General features: G+C 38.4%; 1 protein-coding gene across 4 annotated transcripts in view; it reads left to right on the forward strand.

Moving 5' to 3' along the window:
- Positions 1-25915, forward strand: part of DNAJB6 (DnaJ heat shock protein family (Hsp40) member B6) — a 104441-nt gene extending 78526 nt beyond the window's left edge. For all 4 annotated transcript variants that reach the window (XM_031939560.1, XM_031939558.1, XM_031939557.1 and 1 more), the window contains 2 exons: positions 13907-14095; positions 24069-25915. In XM_031939560.1, coding sequence (XP_031795420.1) covers positions 13907-14095; positions 24069-24151 — 272 coding nt within the window. In that variant the 3' untranslated portion in view covers positions 24152-25915. The remainder of the gene's footprint in view (positions 1-13906; positions 14096-24068) is intronic.
- Positions 25916-27258: the final 1343 nt, after the last annotated feature.

Raw genomic sequence — 27258 nt, forward strand, 5'->3', positions numbered from 1 at the left:
TTTGGGAAAGAGCACAGATATGTGGGATGATGGTGCAAATGTAACAGCTGCCATTACATTCCAAGGATAGCTTCTGAATGATTTCACCCTTTTTAAACCCGAGGATATCAACAGATTTGTCTTACTTTGTTTTAAAAAATTATTTGCCCATTTATTATAGTGTTCTATTTTTAGGGTTAGCAATCTGGAAAGGTGCTTGAACAGTTGTGTACCCGCGTTTACAATGTTGCCAATTTAAATAAAATTTTAAAAAAATTGAGGTTCTTTTTTGAATATAAGAAATTTGGGCCAGCCTGGATTTTTGAAGCTTAATAACTTGATTTTCTATGATTTTTTTCCCCTATTGTTTTTGCTTGATTCAGTTGGTAGTGAGAGTCGTCAGTAGAAATGCATTATTTGAGAACTAAAACATTTTTGAAATGTTTAGAATTGCTTACATCGATATTCAGGACTTAATGATAATCATCTGCCTTTCGGTTTATAAGTAAGACTAGTAAGGACTTAGTGAAGCTTTATCCTAATTTGGTGAAACTGTCCTTCTGTGCTTATTTAGGGCAGTGAGAAAGTGATTCTAAATTGTTTTCATTCCACTAAACTAAGAAAGCCAAGATCTCTTTAGATAATTATTATCTAGCATATTACCTAGTTTAAGCAATGGGGCAAAAACAATGAAGTAGATAGAGCCCACATTCTTCATTCAGAGAACCTGGGGTTCAAATCCTAACTGCTACTTAAGACCTATGAGTTTGGGCAAATCATTAACTTTTGGTCCAATTTCATCACATGAAAAATCAAAGAATTGGACTAGACTTTCAAGATCTCACCTACTCTTAACAAAATCTCAGATTTTATAACTTATAACCTCATTTTAAGTTTGAATTTTGAGGATAGTTTTTGGAATCAGGTCTATGTTTGAGTCCTTAACTCAGCTATTAATAAATAATGATTGAATAAGACATAAGAAAATTTGTGATTCAGTTACTATTCTGTAAAATGGAGATTATAGTGATTTGTAGTATATCACAACACTAATGATTATTAGTGATTACTAGTGATAAGTGATTATATTTATGTGTGTGTGTGTGTGTGTGTGTAGTAATTAACTTTTCTCTGCGTTGGTGCATGAAGGTGACTAATATTTAAGAAAATGATGAAAAATCCAGAACATTAATCATCATGGGATTAGCACATCTCTCAGGCTTAATAGATAATATTCTGATGTCTAATATGATAGTGACTTACAAAATAAATCTACAAAACCAAATTAATTCCTCTTCTATACTTTTATTGATGCCTTTTGTTTTAACATCAAAATGATTTCTAGAGATGTATTCACCCCAAAAGTGAACATTTTATAATGAAAGTGATTTAAAACAATAACAAAACAAACGATTGCAATCTTACGGCATTTAAAACATTCTGTTCTAGTTATCCTCTACATCTCTACTGAAAGGCTGAGATGGTTTAATTAATTTCTCTGAATTTCTCTGGACTATTGTTGGCTTTTCACCTAAAGTTGAGCTTTTTTTTTTTTTTTTTTTTTTAAAGTGTGTATGTGGTATTGATTCTGCTCTTTTGCATAGCCAGTGTCTAGCATAATACCTGGCACATATTGAACACTCAGTAAGTGCTAACAAGTAGTTCATTGATTATATCCTGCATGAACTAAAATAAAAGCTAATAACAATAATAGCAATTGTGTATTTATAGGTTTTATGTTTTACATATAATATTTTTAAGGTTTGCAAAAGTGCTTTACATATGTTACATAATCTGATCCTCAGAGTTAACTTGTGAGGTGAGTTCTTCTATTCTCTCCATTTTTATAGGTGAGCAGAATGAGGCAGATGGTGACTTGCCTGGGTCACAGTATCTTGACCCTAGGAGTCAAACTCAAGTTTTACTGACTCCCAAGTACAGAGCTCTAGCCATTGTGCCACCTAGCTATCTCATCTATTTTCTGTTTTACAAAAATTTCATACACCCTTGCTTTATTCAGCCATTTTCCAATTGTTTGACGCTGACTTTGTTTTCAGTTTTTGATCATCATAAAAAGTGGTATGTCATAGATATTTTCATATGTTAGCCCTTCCCCCATACTTTGGGGAGAAAAAACATTTATTTGGCAAACCTAACATCTTATACTAAATTCCAGTTAACAATTGGTTTCTCCTGATCTTGACCAACCTTTCTTAAAGTAGATGGCTCTTTCTAGACCTTTTTTTTACCTATTAAAAGGAACTCATTTAAGAAGGCTTGCTATTGATTGCTAATTCTACCAAATTGTTCTTTTTCTTTGCTAAACTTAGATCATCGTGTATATATGTTCATAGTATTTGTTATATCATATTCCCCAACATAACTACATAGAATGGCAACCAGAATTTAAAGTTAATTTTAAACTTTGAATTTTGCCCTCTTCACTGTGAAGCTATCGAACATTAATTTACAGTTTTTATTAGCATTCATTACTTTTTCTCCCTTTTTTCCCTTTGCCCAACTTGTCTTTCAAGCCTGTGCTAATTTTTATGGTTTATCCAATGGCACATCTTATTATTCCTGAGTATTAAAATAGAACCTCTGCTCCAGAGAAGTCGAACTTACAATGTGAATATCAGCTTTGGGGTTGAGTTCTTGAAAAGATTGTGAATTATCACAATGCAGAAAGCAGCTGTCAAAAGCCCAAACCTTCTAGGGTTAACGGTTTATAATATCAAAATCACTTTATGATGCGGGGCAGAGAAGAAAAACTCTTGGGGGAGAATCCTTTCAGTTTGTTCTTCTGCCACACAAGTTGCAATTTCAGCCATGCAGAGATGAAATATTTATTTTCCTAGTTAGAAGTTTAATCCTTATAATATGATCTATAAAAGATGGAATGGTTAATTAACTTAGTGAATTGAGGGCAAGGAGTCATGGAGACATCCTAGGGGCTTTCCTCTCCTCTTCATTTCTCTGTGACATTGTCTGTGCCTCACTACCTAATAAACAGATACTTCTGGTCCCTACAGCAACTGGGAAATGTGTGGCTAGACATATAGACAAAATCCATCTCTTTTTTACTAGGAAATCACCTTCACTCTATTGAGCCCTTAGAAGCCAGTGATTTTCATGTAATAGTTAACACATGTGCACCCACATATTTAAAGTCTGCAAATCACTACATAGGTGATAATATTTGGTCCTTGTAAATAACCCTATTGTTGTAAGAAAGGAAGACCATTAGATCACAGGAGAGCTTTAGACAAATACATAGCTGGGTTCCAATTTGAATATTACTTTTGCATTTTACCTTTTGGCTAGGCATTTTCCAGAAATTTCACAGATGCATTTTCAAACAATCTACACTCTTCTTTCCCTGCCATTAAACTTTTGCTTCTTGGGTTTTTAACACAGGAGGGTAATGAATTTAATGGCTCTAAAATGGTTTAAACCTGTTGAGTGTCCCTGAATAATGAATGAGCAAAGTAAATAACAGGGTCATATTTGGCAATTAAATGAGGTTTTGTGAGAAGAGAACTCATATAAACTCTTTATTACTTCTCTGGTAGCCACAACTTTGCCCTCAAGGCAGCAGGGAGAGGAGACTGAGTTTAGTGAAGCTGCTCTACTCTAAAGCTGCTTTAGTGAAGAGCTACCCTGCAGCTCCCTAATAAAAGATCAAGGATATTATGCCCAATCAACAAAATATTAAGTGCCTACTACGTGTGATGTCAGATAACATTGTATTAGACATTTGGGATACAAAGAAGGAAATACATATTGCCCTGTTTTCGTAGAATTTGTTCTAGTAGAACAATAAGGTTGGACAAGTCAAGGAGCAAGTTATCTTTCCAATCCATAGCATTCTGGATTTTAAATGTATTTTTCACATGGTCAGAAAAAAAACAGGTTGCATTTAGTCACCCTTGCAACAGATGGCAAAAAGTAGAGATAGTTTTGCTGGATTTGCTCAAATTCCTGGGTTTTTATTGTTGAAGCTTTTTGTCTAAGCTGCTGCAAGCAGGTGAAGTCTTTAGCAGCAAACAAATGCATTCTCCATCATCTTGAAGAGAATACTAAGCAACACTAGGAACTATGTTTTACTTGTTTTGAGCTCTTCGTATACAATATTGCCCTCTGCTGGTAAATAATTCAGGAAAAATTGGTTACAGGATATTTTTAAAATTTTATTTTTAACAATTCCCAATTACTTTTTAATCTGGTTCAGCAGCTCCACTCTGGAGTGTTGAGTACCATTGACCTCCTGTTGGATTTTTCCTACTTTATGGCAGTGGTCTACTCAGGGGTTTAAGCATAAGCAACTCTTAACGTGAAACTCCCTTCTCCATTGGGAATTTAAGGCAAATATTGGCCCATTACCTAGCATGAGAACTTTGTAAATATAAAAATAACAGTTCCAATTTGAATATTGCTTTTACAATTCATTATTTTGTTGGAGGTGGCAAAAAGGACGACCCAGGGTTCCCAGGTGATGCTGGGATCTCCTGAATCTCTATCCTTGGGAGACCTAAACCTATGTATTTTCTTTTTGGGAATTCCCCTGCTCTAGGATTTCTTTCTGGTTGCTTTAATTTAATAGGTTCAGGCTTTGTGGATCTGGGCAGAAAAAGACCCATCTACTTTGTCAAAAGTCCCAAGGTTATAACTGATATTTTGTTTTGCAATCCTATTTCCTGCCTCCCCAAAAAAGAGACTAAAAGATAATATTCAGTCAAATGTAACAGTTAACTTGTATATTTAAAATGGTTTTGAGCATACCATAGTTTTTCCCAAATTGAGACTGAGTCTTTTAAGTGATACTGTGAGGAATGGAAGGATTGATCAGACCCTTGAGTCAGCCAGCCAAGAGGCCAGTGTTTTTGTGACAGCAATACCCTGGCTCTGTAGTTGTAGGTATTCCATGTGTATCAGGAGCAGCTACACTGTTGCATGTGGTTTACTTGGAATGTACCTAAGCCCTTCTACACATCTCAACTTAGAGGAAGTTGGTCAAATGAAGAAACCTAGTTATGTCTTTTTTTTTCCTTTAGGAGCCATCAGCATGTTGTTGAATTATGGAATTGTAACTCTGGGTGTCAACAATATTAAAGATGCATTATTACAAAGCAAGTGCACATATATTTTTTGTACTGCTAGTCTTCTACCAGAATTACACTTTCTTCTATTGTTATTTTTAAACTTTAAGCCACTTTAAAAAATCATTTTATACCACAATTTGCTTCAAGTCCCTTCCAAGTTGTTTTCTGATTTAAAAAATTAAAATAAATTTCAACAGAGTATTCTCCCTTAATTTTCTTCCTAGTTCCCCTCCTAACTTCCCTCCCCCCTACCCTTCACTCCCTCTGCTCTTTCCTTTACCTTTTCAGAGCCGAGGAACCGGTTTGGGAAGAAGGAAATAGCTTCAGACAATGGCCAGGCCAGGGAATGAGGGGTGGGGTGGGGGTGGGAAAGGGGAATAGCTCTTAACCTTGGCAGTCTACAACTTCAAGTCTCTGTGTGGAGTTTGCTGAGTCATTTCAGGGTCACTATCCAAAATCCAGCCTGCTGTGGCTGATAACTTAGAGAGCATTATGAAATCATGGGAGAATACTGGGTTTGTTTGCTTGGATCCCAACCTGTTCCCCATGCTATAAAAATGACAATATATATATATATAGGCCTCACCAAAGACTTAAACTCAAAATAAAGCTTATGTTAAGTGTGAAAAAGTAATTTTGCTCTGGCTAGGGACTCACTAATTGGAATTTTAATGGTGATATATCCAAGGCTACTCTAAAAATATAAGTTCATTTTTTCACGTCAGAAAGAGGCTTCTTTTTACTGAGCCTGTGACTTTCTCTCAGCCTTATTTTCCTTAACGATGAAAGGAGATAATCAGAGTATCAAAAGGTTTTTCTGAGGATCAAATGAGTTAATATAGAAAGTTTGCCAAGCCTTAAGGTGTTATATAAATAATTAACTTATTATTCAGAGATGATCGAGAAAACAACCAGACTCAAAATAGGAAAGTTTTTTTCCCTCCTCATTTCTGCTACTCATTTCAGTAAATAACTATATTCTGTGCCTGGAAATTCCCATCAACAGCCTAGATGAAAGGCAACATGATTTAGTTAGTGGATTACCTCGGTAAAGATTTGGGTTTAAATCTTTAAATCAAAACATTTTTTAATGTTTAATCAATGTTTAAATCAAACATTGTTTGAGACCTGGGCAGGTTGCTTTAATTATAGAAAATAGGGTGGTCTTCATTGGAGCTGGGACTTCATTGTGCCATGAAAGTGACAACTTTTGTTGTTTGTCCCCCACCCCAGATATTTGGCTTTTCAAAAGGTATTGGTAATTTGGGAAATGTTGGTGCCTGTAGTCCTGATTCAATCTTAAATGTGGCCTCTTTTCTCTCTAGGGTTTTGGACTCAGATTTTAAACTGGAAGGAAATTTAAGAGATTCTAGGGCCCCCTACACTTCCCCTCCCCCATATTATAAGTTAAGAAAGAGGCCAGAGACATCCACAGTGAATAATGGAGTGCAGTTGCCATAATAACTAAAAGTAGCTAAGTTCCCTAACATCCCCTTGTACCTTATCCCCTCACTCTTTAAGGTTCCAGGAGGCAATGGAAGTAATTCAGTCATGGGATTCTGGAAACAGCCAGGCTTTTCTGAGACTGTTGTATGGCAAATGGCCAAGGCCTGTGGCTCTGTGACTCAAGCACAGATGCTTTCACAATGTCAAAAGTACCATGGTCAGAACTAAAAGCTTCCTCAGGGGTGGGCGGCAGCAGGTGGAGAACAATTAGTGGATAGTCTCTTGCTGGTGGGTAGTAGTAATCAGAACAAATCTTAATGTTTATAACTTTTTAAAACAAATTTATAGTATTTATGTTCTTAGATAACACTGTGGCGAGGTTCCCTCCCTTTGCTCCAGCCCAGCCTGCATCCATTTATTGGCAAAAAGATCATCGTGATAGATCTTACCAGGGGCCATAAATTCCTAGGTAGGTGTGGCCATGAGAGTGGGCACTCCTGCTGGTCTATGTATTTTAGTGCCTAACTCGGTATTCCTCCTTCCATCTTCACCACTACCTTTGGGAGTTAGTGCTAATCATAACTCCCATTTTATAGAAGAAGAAACATCTGAGAGTGTTTTAAGTGGTTGCCCTAAGGTTACGGACCTAGAAAATGTTTGTGACAGAATTGGAACTCGGGCCTTCCTGATCTCTGCCCTGACCTCTAGTTCAGTGTTCTGTTCACTGTACTGTTTTTATTATGTACTTTGTACAAGGTATTGCCCTAGATATTGATAATACAAAAAAAAAAAAAAAATACTCCCAGCCTTATGCTCTGCTTTGGAAATCACCATTCAAGTAGGTAATTAAATATAGGGTAATCTTCTAAAGGAAAAAACATGAAAAATTAGGAAGGGAATATGTTAATAAAAATTTGAGTTGAGTGGGAGCAAATGTTTGTTTAAACACTTGCTGACTGCATTTTTGTACTACCTATTCATATATTGAATGAATGATGATCAAATATATTTAGATAGTACTTTAATTTTATAAAGATCTTCCCGTAATTATCTTGATGCTTACAATATAGTGCTGTGAATTACAAATGTTATCTCTATCAGGAAACTGAAGCTCAGATAGGCTAATTGGCTTGCATAAATTGAGTTATCTGGAGAATGGTAGAAGCAAATATTCAAATCTGGCTTCTTGGTTTCCAAAATTGGTCTTTTCATTATGCCTCACTGTCTGCCCACCTATGAACATAGGTTTTGTGGTATTGCGATGACCTCTGATAATAGTGTGTTTTCTTTTTTTAAGATGTTTCTTGATTGCTTTGAACTTTTTTTTTTCATAGGCCCTAGTTTTATTGGGAGATCATTCCTTTTTATACAGATCAGAACAGAATACAAAGTGGCAATTTTGGATAGGGATAGAAGGCATTATTGGATTCTTGATCCTCATTTTTCAATTGCCTTTCATTTTGATTTGAGGGACATTGAATAGAAAATGAAGTGCAAATTGGTACTTTGCCCTTGATTTACTCAAGGAACACAAGTTCATTGTGATTAAAAGATTTATTTTAGTATGCGAAACAGAACCTAACACACATATAGTACAGATAGCAAGGCCCAGAGTAGAAATGTGTTCAAGGTGGAATGCAGTTTTTCTTGGTTGAATATTAAATTTGTTAAGTTCAGCAAGTTGTATAAATATCTGCTGAAGCAAGTAAAAGGAAAGACCCAAATTCTAAAGCAACTGTGGAAGATCATCTCTAACACGTACCATGTCTCAATGACTTATATGATAAATGATAGGATTCAAAACTGTCATCTTCTTATGCCTATGTTGGGCTGAAACTAATAAAGTTTAAAAGAGAATGAAGTACATGGGTGAAGTGTAGGGGAAAGGGAGGTCAAAAAACTATCAGTAGGGATTTCTGTTAGTCTGTTAAATCAGGTCTGTCCATAGTATGGTAACTACATAGTAAGTTGTAGGCAACCCAGAAAGCCAATGTGAACTGGACTGTATTCATAGGTGTATAACATCCAGGCCTAGGAAAACATGATAGTCCTGATGAAGTCCACTTGTCCAGACCATTTCTGAAAACATCTTGTGTATAGATCTGGTTATCAAATTTAATAAATAAGATGAAGGATAAGTTGGAAAACAGAGAGAGGTGGGATAACTAAGATGTGCCTTGCAACCATGGCATAAGAAGATACATTCAAAGAAATGGAAATATTTATTAGGGAGAAGAGAAAGTTCAAAAGAGGACAAAATTATGATATATTTGAAGGGTTTTAATGGGTAAGGGGGACTGACTGTTTCTTTGTCTACAAAAGACAGGACTAGGACTAGGACATTGGAAATTACAGGGGGTAGTTTTTTGGCTCAACATAAAGGAAAACTAACTGATAATTTAAAAAAAAAAAAAAAAAGCCAGACAATGGAATGGTTTGTCTTTGGATGTCCCATTAGGTATTTGAGCAAAAATTCAGTTGGCACTTTTTGAGACTGTTATGCAAGGTTCTTAATGATTTCATTAGGGATTGGACAAGATTGCTGAGATCACTTTTTACCTCTTTAAAATTTTATATGGGTGTATAATTGATATCAGTTGATATATCTTGCTTTCTCAATTGGAGGGAAGGAGATAATTTAGAGCTCGTGATTTATAAATAACAAATTAAAAAAAAAAAAGAAAAATGGGAGAAAATTATGGAGTTACCAGTTTTAAAAAATGGAAACATCTGATGTGTGATAGATACACACACACACTCACACACACACACCCCTACATACAAAGTCACATTCAAAAATGCTCTCTTAATATTGATTATGAATTTCTCCTCTTAGGATTACAAATTTGGAGTTAGAACCCTAAAGGTTATTTAATTTCAGTTCTCATCTTAAAAACAAGGAAACTGAGTCTTAGAAAATTTAAGTGACTTGACCAAGTCATGCATTTTATTGTGGCAGAACCAATCCAGTACTTGCTCTCTTCTACATATGATCTCTCAAATTTACATGGCACAGGGAATGGAAAATTCCCACTGTCTTGGTGCTGTCTTGGAGATCTGACTGGGTATTTCACCAGTCTATGTCAACCCAATACCTCTGCAGTTAGACTAATGGAGAGCATTGCTTCTTTGCTTCCTAGTACCTGAAAAATATCTTGAAACGCTTTATATTGAACTCAAAAGGCAAAATGCCACAAGGCTAAAAGCTTTAGAAACTGTTAAATCTTCTACATTATTAATTAATAAGGTATATGTTAAATTTTATGTAATTATATGAATTCATGAGTTCCTCATATGTCTGGCATGGTTTAGGTGGACTTACTTTCAAACATTCCAGTCCCGGGACTCATATCCCAGTCTGTGGCCTGCATTTGCTACTTTTTATTGAAGTGGGATTGGTTCAGTAGCCTCTTCCTTCCCAAGGTAGAAAGAAATTGAAAAGTTGGCCAGGGGCTGAAAAAAAGAAGCTTGCTCTTAGGAGAATATGATTAGCGATTCTACTGTGTTTCGTTGACTGGCAACTGACTTATTGCCAGGGAAACCAAAAGGAAGCAGCCAGGTGAGCTTACAGAAACTTGGTCACCAAAATCCCCTTCCTACCTGCCTACTGTTCAGTTTCACAATTGGGGTTTTTGAAATGTGTCCTAAACACTGTGCTTTTAACCATCAGGATGTAGTGGTACTCTGTATAAAGCTATTTTCTATACCTTTTCTCCACTCCTTTTCACAGAGAAGTAGGAACCTGATTGTTTGCTGTCTGTGTTCAATGCTGGGCTTTACTTTACCCTGCAGGCAGGACATTTTGGAATTTCACAGCTTGTTGCATCATACCACAGAAACCCCAGACAGGAGCAAAACTGGTTTCTAGTTGCTATATCAGCTTTGGTGGGGAAACTCCTTTTGTGGGTGAATCATCTGGAGATTCTGAGTTCTCTGACCAGTTTTTCCATTAGCCCAGTTAAGTTCTTTCTGTTGTGACCTGCTTGAAGACTCAATGTTTCTGCCATGTTTCTTTAAAGCCATTTTCTAGGTATCCATGGATAGTTCTGGTATGGGGCTTTTGTTTCATTTTGTTTTTCTTAAAGTAAGCCCTATATAGAATCTCAGAATTTAAAAGTTAGGGAAAAACCATCTAGTCCAGTCGCTCTGTTTTAGAAACAAGGAAACGACCAGATAATGAAGTGATTCCTCAGTCATTAGATTATATACTTCTGAGATAGAAGTCTTCTGAGACTAGTGACCTACAGGCCCCATGGTTAAGTAGAGGAACATTGGAGAGGGAGTTAGGACCTGGGTTTCAGTAAATAGTTGTTCTATCGCTTTTCTTCTCTCTGAGGCATGGTTTCCTCATGTCTGTAGTGAATGGGGCATTAAACTACTCAAGAGTTAATTAGAACTTTAAATATCTAAGGACTCTCCTAGCCCTAGATCTTATAATATTTGCAGTGGCTTTAGACTTAAAGGATCTGGATTCTAATTCCACCTGATACTTAACTTCCTATATAATTGTGAGCAAATCACAAGCTCCCTGGGCCTTGGTTTCCTCATCTGAGAAATGAGTTTGATTAGATGACTTCTGAAGTCTCTTCCAGCTTTGTAATTATGTTTTTAAGGTCCTTTTCCAACTGTAAATGTTGGGCTTTCATAATTGTCTTTATTGGAGTCCACAGGAGGCCTTTGGAAGGAATATGTGGTTGTGAGTGGGAAATAAAAGACCAGATTTTCCTTTTTTACATTTTGGTTGTAATCGCATGTTGTGAATGAAAGTATTAGTTACCGACCATTGCCTTTTGGCCTCTTGGTTTATGGATGTGATGATTGCAGAGCTGGAGGACTCCGATATCCATGCCTACAAGAATAACTGTTCTGTGCCTTTTGGGAGAGGAGGAGAGCATAGGGTAGGCTTGGGATGTGAGGAGGCTTTCTTCATGTGAAGGGTAAAACCTTGAGAACTCTGCCTTCATGAAATGATTGTCTGGGGAACTGCTTTGTAAATACAAGCAGCTATTATTGAGCTGTTCATGGAAGATTATATTGGTGATGGATTGGTGATGGGGAGTAACTTGGTGGATATTGATTGGAACAGGAATTCCCTTAGGTGATAAAAAGATTGCAAGTTTACCCTCAAAATCTAATTTATTCTCAGTTTAAGGAGACAGACTACTGAGGCCAAAATTCCTATGCTCCAGCCAAAAAGAGGATTTGGTAATTTGCATATAACTACCCAATGAGATCATCTTCTAAAATCCCAGAAGTATCATTACAATCTTTACTCATTGATCTGTTATCAGAGGAAGGAGGCTTCAGCTATTTCATCACAATGGGAGATGAGAAAGTTCATTTTATCCAGAAAACATTTTGTTGTTAACAGGTTTCATTTACTATATTTACAGCAGGTAATAGTATGTCAGAATTCTTGTCGGCAAGAACCAACTTGGCATAAATCCAACTAATTATTTGTTGGGCATATTGCAAAGTATTTGCTGGTCCCTAAGGTCCCATCCAACTGTGGAAATTTGGCAAGAAGGGGGGGATACAGCCTTTTCCAAAGGCCTATACATTTAGAACATAAAAATTTAAACTGATTCTTTATAGCCTAGATCCAGTGATGAGACATGAAAAATTTGACTTAACACATCTATATATGAGTCCCATTGTGGAAAGTCAAAGAATCTTTTTTTTTTTTTTTTTTAAATTAGCTTCTAGAGCCAAGATGGACAACAGCACAGGATGATGAGGGAGCACTGAATCTTACAGAGAGGCACAATCAAGAATGCTTCTTAAAAGCACACTTTATAACCCCATAAAATCACACTTTCCATGATCCCATCAGTATTTCTTTTGTGATTTGGTGATGAGGAAGATATGTGTTAAGAGTGAAGGTACAAAGCTTAAGGGTAACAGTAATTTGCTTGGTATATAGTTCTGTGCTAAGTATCCTGACTTAGCCAATCAACCAGCATTTATTAAGTGTCCTCTTTGTATCCCCAACTCTTAGCACAGTGTAGGCGCGCACGCGCGCGTGTGTGTGTGTGTGTGTGTGTGTGTGTGTGTGTATGTAAGGTCACAGTTTTAATGGGAGGAGGAAACAGAATACAGTCTCAAAGGGAAGGCACTAAGATTAAGAAGGAATAGGAAGGGATTCCTGCAAAAGCTGTGAGTTTTAGCTGGGACTAAAAGGAAGCCAGGAAGTAGAGATAAGGATGGAGAACATTCCAAGTCTGGAAGACAGCCAGAGAAAATGCTCAGTTGGGAGATGGAGTGTCATGGGTGAAGGTTTAGAGAATAGGACCACTTTGTCATGCTAAGTATATTGGGTACATCATTGGATTTTTAAATGACATTAATGAATTTCTCCCAGTGCTTCAAGTTCTCAGTTATTCCTGTGTCATCATTAATTACTCAATCAAAAGTTCAATCTAAGCATTTCCCAAGAATTTAAATTGAAATCATTCTGCAATTATTCTTAGTCATGGTGTTCAACATTTTGTTTTAACTAATCCCCAGTATTCAATGCCATTCCCTACCCCCATTTTTGAAACGCTTTATTTAAAAAAAAAAAAAAGACACCAGTTGGCAAAACAAGTTAGAAATGCCTACATTCTGAATGATAAATCTTCAAATTCCAAGGCAAGAAGTTGGCATCGAGACTCTCATGATGTGTGCAAATAAGGCTGGAATCTTTGAAAGAACACTACTTCCCAGTTGGAGTCAATTAGGAAATAGATGATAGAATTTGGTGAGGCAATTGACTGTTCGTATCATTTCAAATTCTATTAGGACACCACCATTGTATCAGTCTTCTTCCTTTCATGTCGAATTGTTAGCAAATGTTTTTAGTACTCAGGAGCTTCTTGCACTGATTCTAGAATAAATGCTTCCTGGAAATAAGTCATTTTGCCTTTTTCACCCTGCATGGTAATGGTTGAATTTGTCTAGGGTTGTCAACCTCAGGAACATTTTTTTTTTAAAATTTAGAACAAGATAAATCATTCCCTGGAGTGATCTATTGAACTCTCAAAAATGTATGGAAGGAAGAATATTGGATACAAGAGTGGCAGAGATGTCCAGGCTTCGGTTTTTAAGGCACACTGTGCTTCCTCTTTGTAGCTCTGTTCTAAGCTGAGCTAAAATGGAAAGCAGATGGGTTGTAAATAGTGAAAGATGCAGTTTGTAAGAAGGACTTAAAATTGGTGCCCTCTCTGCTATTTCAGGAATCATTACCTTTGAATGAGGCAAAGGCCAAGCTCTTTGCTTCAAATTTCTCAAAGAAATACTTTGGGTATGTTGTTCCTGCTAGAGTGTAACCGCCTGGGATGATGGCTGCCAATTCCTAGGATGTGCTGCTTATGTCCCCTTGCGTTTGTGTGCTCTTTCAGGTGTAGAAGATGAAAACGCCTTCGCGGAGGAGTGCAGCCGCAGAGGACAGAGTGCCCTGCCTTTCCAGTCCCGTGCTCAGAAGATGAACCGCCCTGCTCCTTCCAAACCCGCACCTCAAAATATTTTTGAGGAGGAGCAGGATAAACCTCGGGTCAGCAGCAGCTGGGAGTCCCCCATATTCGTAGCAGGTGTGGAAAAAAAGGTTGATGAGGGGTATTCCTCAATCCCTTTGGAGGAGAAACTCCCTTCAGTTTCTCCCAAAAGTGAAAGTTCTAAAACTAATATCCATGAGGAAAAGAATGTCATCGTGCTCCCAGATCCCCTTAGTTGTGCAGAGGAGCAGAAAGAGCAGAATGAGCAGAAAGAACAGAATGAGCAGAAAGAACAGAATGAGCAGAAAGAGCAGAAAGAGCAGAATGAGCAGAAAGAGCAGAATGAGCTGAAAGAGCAGATAAAGCTTGATGTAGAAAGCCCCCCAGATGAGGGAAAACCTTTTTCAGACCAAAACAAAGAGGAAGACGATAGCCAGTGTTGTTGTGTCCTGACCTGACCTGGGCAGAGCAATCTGGAGGCTGGGGGGAAGTTAGGGGAGATGCCCACAGGGGCATAGGCGAATTCCTTTAGGTTTCCATGCACAACTCTCTACCCTAACTCAGGAGACAGACATCCTTTCAAGTAACTCTTAATCTCTCCAAACCTCCAAGTTTCCCCCACTTCTAAAACGAGGGGGGTTCTGTATGGTTCTTTTTTGTGTGTGTGAAGTGCATCATTATTCCAAGAAAACGGGTGCTAGCTATCACTGCAAAGGGCTGCTTCCTTTTAAACACTCTCAAGCCCCACCCTACATCAGCCAATGCCTTAGTTCTCTGGCTCTGACTAACTCATCCCTGATACATGTGCTGGGCCCCTAACCTGCAACTATGGGAATGGAAGAGGATTCTCATGTTTCAGGCATGTTTAACGTTAAGGCCTGGTGGACTCCATACAGGTAGAGCAGGTAGAGAACTCTGTAACTACGGAAAAATACTCTTCATGCCTTTTCCTGGTATCAGTAATAAGCTATAGGATACCCTCATGCCCAAGTAAAGTGGGAAGTCTCTTAAGTGCCAAAGACGTGTTGCATCTATTTCCTCTTCACGGCCGCTGCAGAAGTCATCCTGTTCTCTTCATCCCTATCTTCCCCTCAGCTCCCCACACACCCTATTAGTAAGAAGGATTGTGCTAAACTGAGTGATCTTTTGTGAGTGAGCATGAAGAGAGAGAGAGAGAGAGAGAGACTGTGTGTGTGTGTGTGTGTGTGTGTGTGTGTGTCTGTCTCCTCCCTCTCCATCCCCACCTCCCATTCATCTAGAGCTGCAGGTATTACTGAGTCCACTTGTCCTCATTCTGCCGTTCAGCCATGGGTTGGCTTCATGTGGGCACCTGCACAGAAATGGCAGCTAGATTGCAGAATGCCACCAAAATGGCCCAGTAGCAAGAATGCTAGATTTGGAGTCAGAAGGCTTGGGTCCTGGTTTTATCTTGGCTCCTTATAATCTGCATGACCTGGGGCAAGTCACTTAACCTAGCCCTAGTTAATTCATCTTTAAAACAAAGGAGTTGGACAAGCTGACCTTTAAAGCCTCTTACAGATCTTTTCCTGTGATCTCCCAATCATCAAAAATGAGGAACTTTAAAAGGCTGCTACTGAAGGAAACTATGATCCAGGACTTTTGAAGCTATTTATAGAATTAGTGCATTTCTTCTGTTAGCCAATTATAGTCATTATTACAACCACCTCTATCTTTATTTCCCCAGTGGTTTCTATTAGTGCTAAACCATTAGGTATTGGTAGTAGACCTAGGCATGGTGTACACGTGCATGTATGGGGTTCGTATGTGTCACTGAACAGCTGTGAATCTCTGGCTGTATCCCAAAGCTGAGCATAAATAATCGTTTTATATTGTCCATGCCTCTTCTCTTTGTTAATATAGGTTCCTTAATTTAGGTAAGTGAGAGGATTGGCTATCATGAAATTTGATGAAATCAGATTATCAGAAATCCAAATAGTCAGTTTTGGAGGTATGCTGAGAAAATACCCACAGGACAATTTAAGTGGAACCCACTCAAACTATTCCTATGGGAAAAGAAACAAAAGATGTTTGGTTGGTGAATCTTCTTCCACATTTTTTCCCCTAATTCTCAATAGTAAGAACTCAAGAAGAAAATCTCTGTCTCTTAAAAGGCAATGTGGTCTGAAGCTCTGATCTGGGAAGTAGAGGGATTAGGTCTTTTTCTTAGTTTCTTGGAGAACTTAAAATTTTATAAAGAAACAGCACTCTCTTGGGATTTTCATCTTTCTGTGGTAAAGCAGGGCACCATACTTGTGTTTATAAATTGGGAAAACAACATAATGTACAAATAGAGAAGGGGTATAGATTTAAATATTAGTTCAGTCATTAATTGCAGGGCCAATCTTAGATAAGCCATTTATTTATTATTTATTTAAGCCTCAGTTTTTTTTAACCTGGCTCGGATAGGGTTTAGTTAATTACTAAGATCCTTCTAGCTCCACATCTATGATTTTAGAATGCAAAGGAAAGGGTATAGTTAGTGAGTGATATATTCTAGAAATGTTCTAGCCTGATAAAAAGCAAAATGTCTGTGTAGAGTTGAGAACAATGGATTTGGAGTCCATATTCTGCACAACTTACCTTTGTGACCTTGGTAAGTTACTTTCAGTTTTCTCAACTACAAAATGAGACTAGATGTTCCCTTCTGACTCTAAACTCTCTGGTACTGTGACCCATTTTCTCTACCTGGACTCAATAGTTCTCTTCTGAAACTTCATCAGGATGGGCATAGCAACCATCTGAACTGCACAAATCAAACTAGGATTCTAGATGGAGAGTTGCCAGCAGAAGCAGATGGGTGATTTAGAGGCATCAGCCCTTTCCTGTGTAATTGAATGAAAAATAGAGGCAATTGGGGAGCATGTATGAATACAGAATAAATTCAGTGCTAACTTCAGTGGGGTTAGAAACTTCCAGAATGTTCTGGGCACTGACCAGCTTGGTGGGGGGAGGGGTTGAAAAGAGGTATTTTTGTTGGATGGGGCTGAAGAGTAGAGCTTAGACACACTGGGGAAAGACACAGGAATCCGAAGCAGGTACTATTGTCTTTTGGACAAGCCATATCGTAGAAAGTTGAGTTGCTCCGAGTTTGGAGAATTTGGTACATTCCAAAATACTCTTTAATAATTTAAAGGATCCTAGCTATGTGTGTTGCCTCTCTCGCCTTCCTCTCTAGGCGGCAAGCCTGGGATAAGAAAGAGCTTCATCTGTTATGGGAGTGGGGGGGAAGAAAAGGGAATAAGCATTTACATAGCATTTACTGTGTGCTAAGTGCTTTTATAAATAATCTCGTTTGATCCTCAACAATTTGGGATGGATTCGATTATTGTCTCCATTTTATAGTTGAGAAAACTGAGATTGAGATTGACTTGCTCAAGTATGTGTCTGAGGTGGAATTTGAACTCAGAGTGTTGACTTCAGGCTTAGTGTTCTATTCATTGTATTATCCACTATGTAAGCTCTTGTTCATTGGAACAGGAATAAACTAGATAACTATATTGTAGACACATGGCCTAGGAACCGTTTCCTCCTTGCCTTCATGTAAAGCCATGGTAGTGTTATTATATGCATAAGTTTAATTCCCTCTCTTCAGTATGTTGGTTTTATCATCTTCATAAACTGCCTCTGACCAGTCATTCTTTTCATTGCTAAATGAGACAGAAATACTTTGATTTCCAACTTCTGAAATGGTACTTGGTAGATATCTGGGGGTGCTCATTATTCTAAATACTCATGATGTCAATGACATACTATTTCCTCCACCAATCAAAATGGTAACCTCTCCCCCACCTTAATTGATTTCTGTGAGTGGTCTGGCCTTTCTCCCTCAAAATTCCCCTATTAGCTAGCTTTGGAGTGATTATCTTTTTGGCAATGAGCACACTTAGACAGCTTGAACTCGGCTGGTGTGATCTTTTCAGAGCCTGAGTTTTCATCATACTACCTCCAATATCACCCCAAAGTATCAGAATAGGACTTCAGTGGAGGAATGCTTAAGAAATATTTTGTTCCAAGTCTGTGTTAGCTTGTTCTCACTTGGTTAAACATTTCTTGGGAAATATTTCTTTGATGCCATTGAAGGGAGCTTTCAGTATACACTGTGATGAAATTTGTTAAAGCCAGATGTTAGGCCCTGAAAAGTGAAGCAAAAAGGGAGTAAAGAGTTCCTTAAGAGAATAGTGCAGATGTGTTCATGCTTCAGCAGTTTGACTAGTTGCTAAGCAGAGAATTTTGATGTTAGAGCTTATGCCATACAGCTTAGTGTGATACCCAGAAGTATAACTCTGAAATCATTTAATTTTTCAGCCACAGTGTGTGTGTGTGTGTGTGTGTTTGTGTGTATGTATGTGTGTGTGTCTGTGCAGGATACACCTGGATTTCTTCTAATGAATCATATTGATGTGCTAAAATATTTTTCACTTATGATCCATTATTTGTTTTAAATGAGGGTGTATCTTCATAAGTAATAATAGTCTAGCTACTCCCAGTTAAATTTCCTTGAGGATGAAAATCAAAGGAGAGTCTCAGATCACATTTTCTTTTGGGAGCCAACAGCAAGTCTTGCTTTTGTTTCTGATTAATGAGATAATTCATTGTGCCGATAGCATGGGCTGTGTTGTAAAGATGGTGCAGTTTTGACCCATTGGTCCTTTGCCTTGTTGCTTACTCCATTTGAAACTTTTAAAATTCAGTTGCATTGTTCCAAATGGCCAGAGTGATTGTGTTGCTTCAAACTTAATAGCTTATCTTAAAAGAAAATTCATTTCTCAGAATACGTCATGGAGAAGGATGTACTTGGGCTTCCTCTGATTCATACAAATCCCAAACATGCTATAGGCTTTTGGAGGAAAAGAGAACCTTATAAAAGATGCCTCTGGAGTCCTTTGGACAATGAACGTTGTTGAGAAGTTTTTATGTTGAAAAGTGTTGTGTGTGCTACTGCCTTTTTTTTTTTTTTTTTTTAAATTAAGAAACCACTTAACTTGCCCACAAATGCTGCCCAATGTTTTCAGTTATTGCAATGATCGACACTGCATTCAGCATGAAGCTTGTCAAACTAATCACTCATAGTTAATCTTACTTTCAGCTTGTCATCCTAAAAAACATAATTTTTACTATAAATAGCTTAACCTCTGTATATTTGATTACTTTTGTAAGAAGAATTATAGCCTTTAAAAAAAATCCTCAAAGAAAACTGTCATGGATGCTGGGTCTTTTACTAGTTTGTTAAAAAATCATTTGAACATGGATAAAATTTGCAATTTAGACTGCCTCCACTCCCCTTTCCTACCTCTTGACTGTATGTAAGGTCAAATAGAGAAAGTGTGTCAAACTAAACCTTGAGGAAGACACTGTAGTCAGACACTTCTTAGCACTATGTGACTCATTTGTGAAACATTTTAAAATAAGAGACTGGCTTTTTTCAAGGTGGCCTAGGAAAGAGCCCTAGATTTGGAGGCAGAAGACCTGGGCTTGTAGCTTCTTTCCTGTGTGTGTGATTCTGGGCAAGTCACTTTATACAGTCTCTGTCTCTTCCTCTTCCCCTTAACCTTGGGAGGTATCTAGGTTAAAGCAAAGCTTCTACATACAGAGTCCATGAGCCTAAGGAGTCTGTGGATAGATTTCAAGAGGCATCTTTTATTTTCACTAGCCTCCAGCTGAAATTTAGCATTTCTTTCAATTGTTTTAAAACCATTATTTTGAAAGTAAGTTTTCCCAGACTGCTAAAGGGGTCCATGGTATGTAAAAAAGATAACTTTTGAGCATAAAAGCTCTAGAGAACTTAGTAGAAAGTGCAGTGCTGTTAGTCACGTTGTTGTGGATAATTGAGAACCATCCATAGGCATAAAGTTAACAGTTCAACATAGTTACTGGCAGGGCTACACAATGATTTGGTGAGTAATACATATTCACAGTTCTGCTTGGTGTTGGCCTAGCATGGCTTTGCTGATGATGATGGGATTTAATTTAGTCCTCAATCTCTATGCAGGAACGATTGTTTAGAACCTAATCACAATAGGCCCAGTCTCCCTTGTTGGGCTTTTCTTCCATGTGGTTCAAACCCCAGATATTGGTTTTGAAGGACCACTTTTGACAGGCATTTCTCCAAACTTTCTGTCAGGAACCAAAACTAAGACTCTCTTTCTCTTTGCATCAAGGCAGGTGGCCCAGTCCTGTTACGTCTTTCTCTGTGACCAATGGAAAGGTGGAGGAGCTCTATTTCAAGGAAAGGAGACTAGAAAGCATTTTTAAGTGTAATATTTGCCTGGATTTTTCCAGTTTTCTCTGCTTCTAGGCTTCTAGTCACCAAGCTAAGGTCAACCGCAAACATTTCCAATGAGGTTTATACTTGTACAGCTTGGAATTAGAAAGACTCTCTCCTTTGAGAGACAGTATCACTTTATTTGGTCTTCACTGGTATGAATAGAATTAATTATTCTTTCCCCTAACTTGGCACCATGTCTGGAGCACATAGTAGGTGATTAATAAATATTTATTAAGAGGATCAGTCTTCATGGAATTGGAATTGGAATTGGAATTGGAAGCCATGTGAATTTTCATGGCTTCTGTCTTCTCTTCTTCCCCCACCTCTCAAGGACATTGTCTTTTCCTTTCTCCATCATGATGTGTGGGATTTTTTAATTTAATCTACCATTAGTAATAATGGTGTCATCAGTATCCTTAACTTGCCATTATTTATAAAGTTCACTTCTTCAATGTTTCATGACTTAGAACAAAGTGACAAATGTGCCTCCCTTGATATCAGTTCTCCTTTAAACCTCCCCCCCCCCCCATCTTAAATAACCATTTTATATATCCATTAAACATGGTTCACACTTTTAATTAATTGTTATTTCCGCCCCCTACTAAGAATTCAGGGCCTAGTGTCTAGTAAGATTTTCCCCTCTACCTCCACCCCAAAACCCAAGTGAAGGAAATAGAAGGATCCCAGATGAATTTGCATTTATTTGGCATATACATGCCTTGTCACTCAACTCAATATCGTTGTTACTTGAGTTGTATAGTTTGTTGCCTTTCTTTTCTCTTATCTTTTCTCTTCCCCTCACTGATATAGATTCCTTTGATTCCCAGAACTGGTGCAGGTTTGAGGATAACAAGAGCCAGAAGTCTTTGCTGTTTCTCTTCTGTTCATAGTCCATACCTTAGGATGATAGCACTCTATAGTACCTTTAAGGTTCACTGAATACTTTCCTCAAGACAGTCATGTGGAGAATAAGTCGTGAAAGTATTCACAAATCCAATTTTTAGATGTAACTGAGGCATAAAGAGACTTCACCAAGGTCACATAAGTAGAAAGTTTCAGAGTTAGAATCTGGACCCCAGATTCCTGAATTAGATTAAAAACAAACATTTACACAGTGCTTACTCAGTGTCAGGCATTTGGGGATAGAAATGCAAACAAAAAAGATAGATAGTCCCTGTCCTCAGAAAGCTTATGTCCCAGTGGGAGAAGACAACGTGAAAAAGGGAGCTGAAAAGGGAGTAGGAGTGCCCAGAATGGTTTTGAAGGTCAGAGAAGACTTCTTAGGCTTCCAGATGTAACTACCTTTGGTGGGGTACAAGATAGGTTGCCACAGATTGATTAAAAGGGGAGCTAAACTGAAGCAATCCTTTTTTTCTGCCATGAAAGATTTGTTCTTCACCGTGACAGTAAGTGAGGTAGGCAAGACTTGCTTCGTGCTGGGATGTCCGCTTCATAACGTGCTTCGGGAATGACTGAGATGGTGAATTAAGAGGATTGGAATCATCCATCTCCGCATACCACATGGGACAAGCTGAGTGACCAACGCTTTCTTTCCCAAGCAAGCTCTCTGCCTCAGCTAGTTCTGTCGTCCATCCTTATTTGTGGGAGGAGGTCAAGTGAGATCTGCTCTCGGTTTTGGATCGCACCTCCTGCTGGCAAAGCTTTGGCTTTTAGTCTCCATCTACTGCTGGCCAACCTTTTGTGCCATGGTGGAATCTTGGCAGGGAAGTGGAAAATTTCCTTTGTTTTCAAATCCATAGGGGCCTCCAAACCAATTTACATATTGAATGGCTAGAACATTTTTCAAGAGTTAAGAGCATCCGTCTTTTCACTGTGCTGTGGAAAGGACCATGTTGAGAGAGCTTTGAACTTTTCAAAATCCTGAGTATCAGGTTAGTCCCAGTGAAATAAGTGGACTGTTAGTAGAGAGGTACTGCAGCAGCATAAAATTGGATGGGGATTAGAGGCTGTCTTGAGGATTGTTGTTTTATACCTAGAGGTGTCATGCCTGAAGCCTAAGCCCAATGTGGAATAAAGGAAGAATAATCAGAGAATCCATATGTCATGCTTTGGTTAAGCTTCCAGTTTAGGAGGCTAAAAGTTGGTTTTTAAGTAAAAACCTCATCATTCAACCAAGGCTGTAAACCACATGGATAGATAACTTGAATTTAGCATGGATGAGCCAAGCTCAGCTAGCGCTGATGTGGAAATAATTAGGCTGATGCCCTTGGTGAAATATGTTGGCCTTTAGCCGTGAGAAAGATGCTTCTCTCCATAGGGGAATGTGTCCCAGGCCTCAGGCCAGGTTGTGACACAGAGAGGGCTTTGCAGCACAACCTTCTTGAACTAAAACAAAAACAAAAGAGGCTTTCCTTAAGATGAATGTTTGGTGAGTTGACTAGTGTGGGATCACTATTGAGCATTCTTTTTAGGCATGGAAGGCATTTTATAGCATTCTATTTTTAGGGTTTGTTTGTGAAAACTGGTTGTCCACTAAGAATTCAACTTCTTCAGCCATCTTTAGTCTAGTATTTATTACATGTTAAGAGGAGTATCTTCTGTTTTTGTGATTTATATCTGTGGGTTAAAAGATCTATGTTTTGTAAAGTGCAGAGTGGTAGTGGCTCTGCCGTATTACTACTTTCACGTGTCAGATTCCCAATCCAGAAATTCAGATTGAATTCATGTTCTTTTATTGCCTCATAAAGCATCAGGCCTATCCATCTGTTAAACTATTTTGTAGTCCCTCCACATTTTGCAGCTGGGAGCTCTTTCTACCAGAGTGACTATAGGATGAGAGTCAAGGAGGGCCTTGACTCCTTTGGCTAGAACTTCAAAAGATAAGTGCATGGAGCCATGCTGTGCTGTCACTGTCTAGAGTCAATGACTTTTTTGCTCGTGGGCAGGCAAAACCTGACTTGGAGTATGGTAGACTAGAAAGGTAAAGGATTCTTGCTCAAGTCAGAATATTGGGTACTTGTGCTCTAATGGAGAATATCCTACCATGCCACAGAATGAGCCCAATCTTCCGCAGAGATGTCAGAAAAGTAACTTCCTTGCCCTGAAGTTCAGGCTGGCCCTGTTGGAAAGCTCCAACACAATCAAATGTTCTCCAATCCTATCACCAGGAGGGAGCTCTGTTACCATGTCGGCTTACTAGGAAGGTGTTTGAAATTCCCCTGAATTGAAAGAAGGGATAGAGAGACTTAGGAGGATGCAGATAAAGAGATGGATTGATAGGTAGCCTCTATGTCAAATATGAAGGACTTTGAAGATCTTTGAATGGCTTCTTTCTTCCTAATATTAAAAGGTTTTCAGCTGTAACTTAAAAAAAAAAAAAAATCTGAATTTAGATTTGCTTTAGATGCAGTTGGTTTGATCGAGGGAACCTCCTGATCTGTTGTCCTATGCATGGGCTTTGACTCCATAGGAAGGGACTCGTGCACATCCCCCTAGTTATGTGGACATAAGGATGCAATCAGGAACTCTAAACAAAAGCTGCTGGTTGTATATGATCTCTAGTAAGGGGACAGTGCATGTATTCTCCCCCACAGAGCCAGAGGATCCTTGCCCAGCTCCAGGGGCTTCCCTCCTCCCCACACCCCTGAAAAGGGGATTCCTCTGATTGCCCCTTTGTATATAGGTTTTAACGATGGCAATTTTTGCAAGTGAAGATGCTGATTTGTGTGTGTGATTTTATATGGGGTATATAGAACTATTTGCCTCTTACAGAGGAAATGCAGTTAATGTCTGAACAGTGTTTTACAAGCCATATTTCCTCAGGACACAAAGAAGGTGGCAAGAGGAAGAAACAGAAACAGAGAGAAGAGCAGAAGAAGAAGAAGTCGACCAAAGGGAACCATTAAAACGGATTGTCAGATGCACCAGTACCTTTTCACCACATGATCCTATAACATTTGAACACATCTGTGTGTGTGTGTGTATGTATGTGTGTGCGTGCGCATGTGTGTGTGTATGTTGTTTTGGTCATACACATTGTTAGGTACAAGACAGCTCGTGTTTAAATATTGTACAAAAACTGCACTATCATCACAGTTTCTCATGAGACTTTGGACATTTTAATAACGGGTTGTCGGGTTAGGCAAGTGAGAAGACTGCCAGGTTAGTGATTGGTGGTTTGGTGATGTGTGATGTACTGGTGATTTGGAAGATCGTAGATGTTTTCACTTTGTGTCCTCTCCTTGAGGGGATTGAGCACCACCCCGCTGAGGGTTAGTGTTAAACCTCCATCTCATTCTTTTCATCCATGCAACTCATGCAGACTGCTACAACAGAACCCTGCACGCCCAAGCCCTAGTGAACCTAACTGGTGAGCAGATATGGGCTCTTGAAGGATCTGCCAAGTGACCCTTGTTCCCTAAGGGAGGTAGAACATATGCTACTTAGCAAGATAATTAAAGACTGCATAATTTAAGAAAACTGTCATACTGTGAGTTACATTGAGTCGTGAAGAAGGTACTTTCTCTTAAATAGAAGTTAACCGGGCCTAGATGTTTCTAGACCTCTGGCTTTGTCTCCTAGATGCTGCCAGGTGACCACTGAATCACCCCAGAGGTGAAATCATTCATTCCTGACATTCATTATGACCTTAACTCCCAAACTCTCCAAACCGTCCAAATTCTACTTTAAACTTCTGTTCTGTTGTTTTTTTTTTTTGGGGGGGGGGTGTGTTTTTTTTTTTTTTCTGGGGTGTGTACAATGCAGAATCTCTTCTTTATTTTATTTATAAGATTTCTTTTCATTGGATGTCCAGGATTCTGCCCCAATAATCCTTGTTCCACAGCAATTGGTTGACTCTTTTCATATAGGGTCATGATGAGGGGAAGGAATAAGCTAGTTTAAAGTGACATCTGCTATCATGAGTGAGTAGGCCGAGCTGACTTTCAGTTTGCAAACGTTCTCTTCATTTAAAAAATCATTTTGAATCTGGCAGGATCATTTTCCAGCTTCCTATAATTATTTCATTTGCATGACCTTATTGCTTCTTAACCTTTATTATTATTATTTTTTTTCTTTGAGCCTGACTAGAATCTCCTTGTATTGACTTAACTTGATTCCTTGCATGTTCCTTGGCAGTGAATTCTTTCCCTCTTAACACCAGGGCCTCTGGGTCACACTGGTTTGTTCTTTTGTGTCTTCAAGATGTAGTCACTGTGAAATCTTTGATGTGATTGGGGGGGGGTGGGAGGGGAAGAAAGCCAGCAGCTTCTACCTAGCACTGTCGAAGGCCGAGCTCTCTGGTAAAAAGCAGCATGTCAGTGTGCTGTAGCAACATACTGAGCTTCAGGAAGCCAGAATACAAATGTAGCCTCTGCTTGTATGAACTGATTGTTAAAATTGTGTTTTAAGGGCCTTATATATGGAGGTGGGGGGAAGAGGGGAGGGAGGGAGGGTAGATTAATTTAGAACCCTGGGGTGGTTTAGTATTTATGCTTATCATGAAAACTGTAACTTTAGTAAACATTAAGATACTTTTATGTAGGATATTTTAGGTACTACATATGTGAAACATTAAGATTTAGCATAGCCTTTTTGTCGGTCACTTGATAAGTACCACTAAGTTGTTTGTGCTGTGTTACTAATATTTAAAAATAAAAGCAATTCTCTCATTGTCTTTGTCTTTTTTGGGGGTGAGAGATGGGAGAGGAGGTGGAGGAGTAGGTGTTTCAAGTGGATTTGAGATAATTTTCAAATTATTACTATGAAAATACAGAGACACTTTTATTTGGAGAGTGTGAGGGTGAAGTAGGTGTGGCATAAGGTCAATGTTAGATGCAGGTTAGAAAAAAAGGAAATTAAGCTATCATCCTCCTCTCCCCTTTTATGCAGAAAATAATAAATATAAATGACCCAGACAGAGCCCATTAAACAACTATATCAACCCAAAATATAACTGGGGTAGGACAGCTAGGTTTTTTTTCTCATTGATGGATTGGTAGGTGGGATTGCTCCATTCTCCCCACTATATTTCCCTATGTTTCACTTCTTGAGCTCTTTTGTTGGTTTATGCCTCTACCCTGAGAAGTTGAGGGTAGTGGCTAGGGTAGGGAGAGGGGAGGGTTGGACCCCAAGGGAGCAATCAGTGGTGATCATGGAGGAAGTAGAAGTAGATACACAGTTCCTTCTGTATCATGGTATACATTTTCCTAGTTTGGTCTGCCTTACAAAAAAATCTTTGCTTTGCTATCTCTCCACACACACATTGCTCCCTTTTCATCTCGGCCATGGTCAAATCCAGTTTTTATAATTCTCTGTCTTAACTTTCCATTGTGCTTCTTGAAACCCCAATATTTTAATTTCATCCTACCTAGCTCTCTCCATGTTTGTTCCATCTTCTAACTCTCATTAAAACTTAGCTTTTTTTTTAAATATACCTGACATTTTTCCAAGTCTGGAAATTCTCTGATATACTCCAAGAATTGCCTCCAAATTGACTATCCCATCAAGACCCTCATTGATGTCTTTTGTGAATCTTCCCTATTCACCATTAAGTCCAGTGCCTGAATCACAGTCTGCCCAACTTCTCATTTTTTCCACCTCTTCCACTCCAAGATCTCTGTTGTGAATGGTTATGCCTTAGCTATTCCCCATTATATTTACAATTACAGTGCTATATGCCTGGAATTTACTTTCTTCTTATAGTAAACTCTTAAAACCTTTCTTTTGAGGATCAGTTCATGTGACACCTATAATAGGAAGCCTTTTCCTGATCCCTTAGTATTACAACTCTCTCCCATTATTTTGAACATATTTATATTCTTTTTCATATTCTATTCCACCAGTAAAATGTAAATTGTTTAAAAATTTTTTTAAATTAAAAAACCTAAGAAGGGGTTCACTAGACTGCTAAAGGGGTTTGTAATTAATAAAAGGTTATGAACCCCTGATCTAAAAAATTAAAACCACAAATAGAACTAAAAGTTCATCGCTGATGCTGTGATCTATTTCAGTT

The sequence above is a fragment of the Sarcophilus harrisii genome, chromosome 5 (genome assembly GCF_902635505.1).
Source record: "Sarcophilus harrisii chromosome 5, mSarHar1.11, whole genome shotgun sequence".
NCBI lineage: Eukaryota > Metazoa > Chordata > Mammalia > Dasyuromorphia > Dasyuridae > Sarcophilus > Sarcophilus harrisii.